Raw genomic sequence first — 2,593 nt, 5'->3', positions numbered from 1 at the left:
ACGTTGCTGCGGGGCCCCTCGGGGGGCCCCCTGCTGCCGAAGGACTCGCTGCTTTCGCTGGCATCGAGCCGCCAGGAACGGCGGAAGGAACGGAGGCAGCATCTGCAGCAGCAGCTGCAGCAGGAGCTGCAGCAAGAGAACCTTGGGCCGCGCTCGCTGTCCCGCGGACTGCGGAGCATGGCCTCAGCCTCCTTGACGGGGAACTCCCGAAGGCGGCAAGGAGAAAAAGAAAAAGAAAAGGAAAAGAGCAGAAGCAAAGACCGAGGCGGCAGCAGTCTTGAAAGGCTGCAAACTAGTGAGACTCTGCAGGCCCTCCCCTTCACCGAAACTCGAAGAGAAGTCACCGGCAGCGACCTCGCCTCTGCGTGGTCCACTGGAGACATTTCGTGGCGGCTTTGGCGGGACTTCGAGGAGCAGCAGGAGCGGCAGCAGCACCGGCCTGCGAATCTGCACAGCAGCCAGCAGCAGCACGGGCAGCAGCTGCCCGGCGAGGCGGGCTTCACCATGTCTGCCGGCTTCGCCTCCGACCCGGGCCTCGCCACGCTCGTGTCTGCTGCTGCCAACCCGCAGCAGCAGCAGCAGCAGCAGCAGCAGGCGAAGCACAGGGCCCACAAGACCCGACACGCGCACCGCCAGTGCAGCATGATGTCCCACGGCAGGGGCAAGGGGGCCCGTTTCAAAGTGCCCAAGTCCTTCCGGCGGTGGCTAGTGTCGCAGTACCAAGGCCCCAGCGGGTCTGGGGGCCCTAGCCAGGCAGCAGCAGGGGGGGCCCCCGGGGGCCCCAAGGCCCCGGGGGGCCTCGGGGCCGAGGCCGCAACTGGGGAGCGGCTGCGGAGGCTCATGCTGGCCTCCGAGCCCTGGGCCAGTGTGGACATGACCTTCACCGTTTCTGCAGAACATCTGAACCGCCTCGAGGGCACCACGGACTCCACACTGGAGCCCTGGCGGGTGGAGGCTGTGGGGCGAAAGGCCTCTCTTTCCGATGCCACTTTGCTGGATGTCAGGGCCACTTGGCTCAACTTAAACTTCAACGTGGCCCTCCTGGATGCCCTTCTGGTCTACGGCTACGCGCTCATAGGGGTTGTGGTTAGGCAGCGCACTTTGCTGCACCTCAACAGCCGCAGGCTTGGGCCCAAGCACTCGCCCGGGGGGCCCTCGGGGGCCCCCTCCCAAGGGGGGCCCCCCGCCGCCCGCGAGCCCAACGTCCCCACGCAGCACGGGGGCACACTCCGGAGGCCTGAGTCCGTCGAGACCCGCAGCGCCCGCGTAGGAGCTGCTGCGCCCACAGAGCGAGGGGCCTCGGAGCCGCGGGGGGCACTGCAGCAGCAGCAGCAGCAGCAGCAGCAGCTGCAGTACCAGGGCCTCTGCGGCTCTGAGGGCAGCGAGCTGTCGCGCGCACTGGATGCAGCAACAGCAGCAGCTGAGGTGCCGGGCTACTATGCAGTGCTGCGGCCAGACGGGACAGTTGTGGGCAGCAGCGGCTTTGACTTGTTTGTTCCTCTCGAGGATGCATTATCTCTGGAGCTTCTGGGAGACCATTTGCTGCAGCGGTCTTCAGTCCGCATGTCCCCCTGTGCAGAGTTCGCAGGGGACCAGCTCAAAGAGGCGCAGCAGCAGCAGCAGCAGCAACAGCAGCAGCAGCAGCAGCATTCGCAACACGCGCCAGCAGCGGCCCCCGAGGAGGCGGGGGAAAAGGATGCCGGAAGGCCTGCGCAGCTGAGCCATCCCCAGCAGCAGCAGCAGCAGCAGTCTCACACTTCTTCTGCTGCAGCTTCTGCTTCAGACGGAGGCAATCCCGCAGCAGCTCCCATGGGCAAGGACCAAAACAGCAACAATCCCCTGCTTTACAACTTGCTTGGCCAGCCGATAGCCATCATGACAGGTTCGACTTGCTGCCTCTTTGTTGCTTCTCTGCTGCCTTTTTGCTGCTTCTTTGCTGCCTCTTTGCTGCCTCGTTGCTGCCTTTTTGCTGCTTCTTTACTGCCTCTTTGCTGTTTCTTTGCTGCTTCTTTCCTGCCTCTTTGCTGCCTGGGTTATGCGTGTGGGTTCTGGCCTTGGGGAGTTCTGCGTCGGCAGCAGAAGTTCCCAGTGTGGGGGAGTTTCAACGATGCTTTTGGCATGCGTGTGCTGAACTGCTGCTTGCTGCTGCTGGTTGCTGCTGTTTGCTGCTGCTGCTTGCTGCTGCGTCTGCAGACCTGCACATCGAAGACGGGGCGGACGTGCTGAGCGGCAGCTGGAGCGTGGTGAAGGACCAGGGCAGTTTCTCTTTGCCTCTGGACGAAAACGGGCGCGTGTTGCCGTTTTTGGTGCGGCTGCGGCTGCTGAATTATGTTTACGACTTGCCTTCGAAGATCTTTTGCTTCACCACCGAGACCCGCGAGGTGGTTCGCCTTTCAGTTCCTGAGCAGCCGCTGCCCCCCACAATTCACATGCAGCACGAGACGGGTGCAGAGGGTGGCGACGAGGCCTCGGACGTGCCCCGGAAGAGGGGCGCCTTTGGGCGGGGCCCCCGGGCAGCAGGGGTTGGGAGCAGCAGCCACTACGCGAGCGAGGCTTCCGGCATGGGGGGCCCCCCGCGGGGCACCCCCCGGGG

General features: G+C 64.6%; 1 protein-coding gene across 1 annotated transcript; it reads left to right on the top strand.

Moving 5' to 3' along the window:
* Nucleotides 1-177: 177 nt before the first annotated feature.
* On the top strand, nucleotides 178-2,522 carry ETH_00041635 (uncharacterized protein; the record flags this gene model as incomplete). Its single annotated transcript, XM_013379953.1, has 2 exons — nucleotides 178-1,882; nucleotides 2,194-2,522. Coding segments are annotated over 2 exons (2,034 nt in total), but the record flags the coding sequence as incomplete, so codon positions are not given.
* Nucleotides 2,523-2,593: the final 71 nt, after the last annotated feature.

This window comes from Eimeria tenella, genomic scaffold (assembly GCF_000499545.2).
Source record: "Eimeria tenella Houghton genomic scaffold, Eth_scaff4231, whole genome shotgun sequence".
Taxonomy (NCBI): Eukaryota; Apicomplexa; class Conoidasida; order Eucoccidiorida; family Eimeriidae; genus Eimeria; species Eimeria tenella.
Note: the sequence above shows the minus strand (reverse complement) of the source record. Positions and strands in the feature narration are given on the sequence as shown.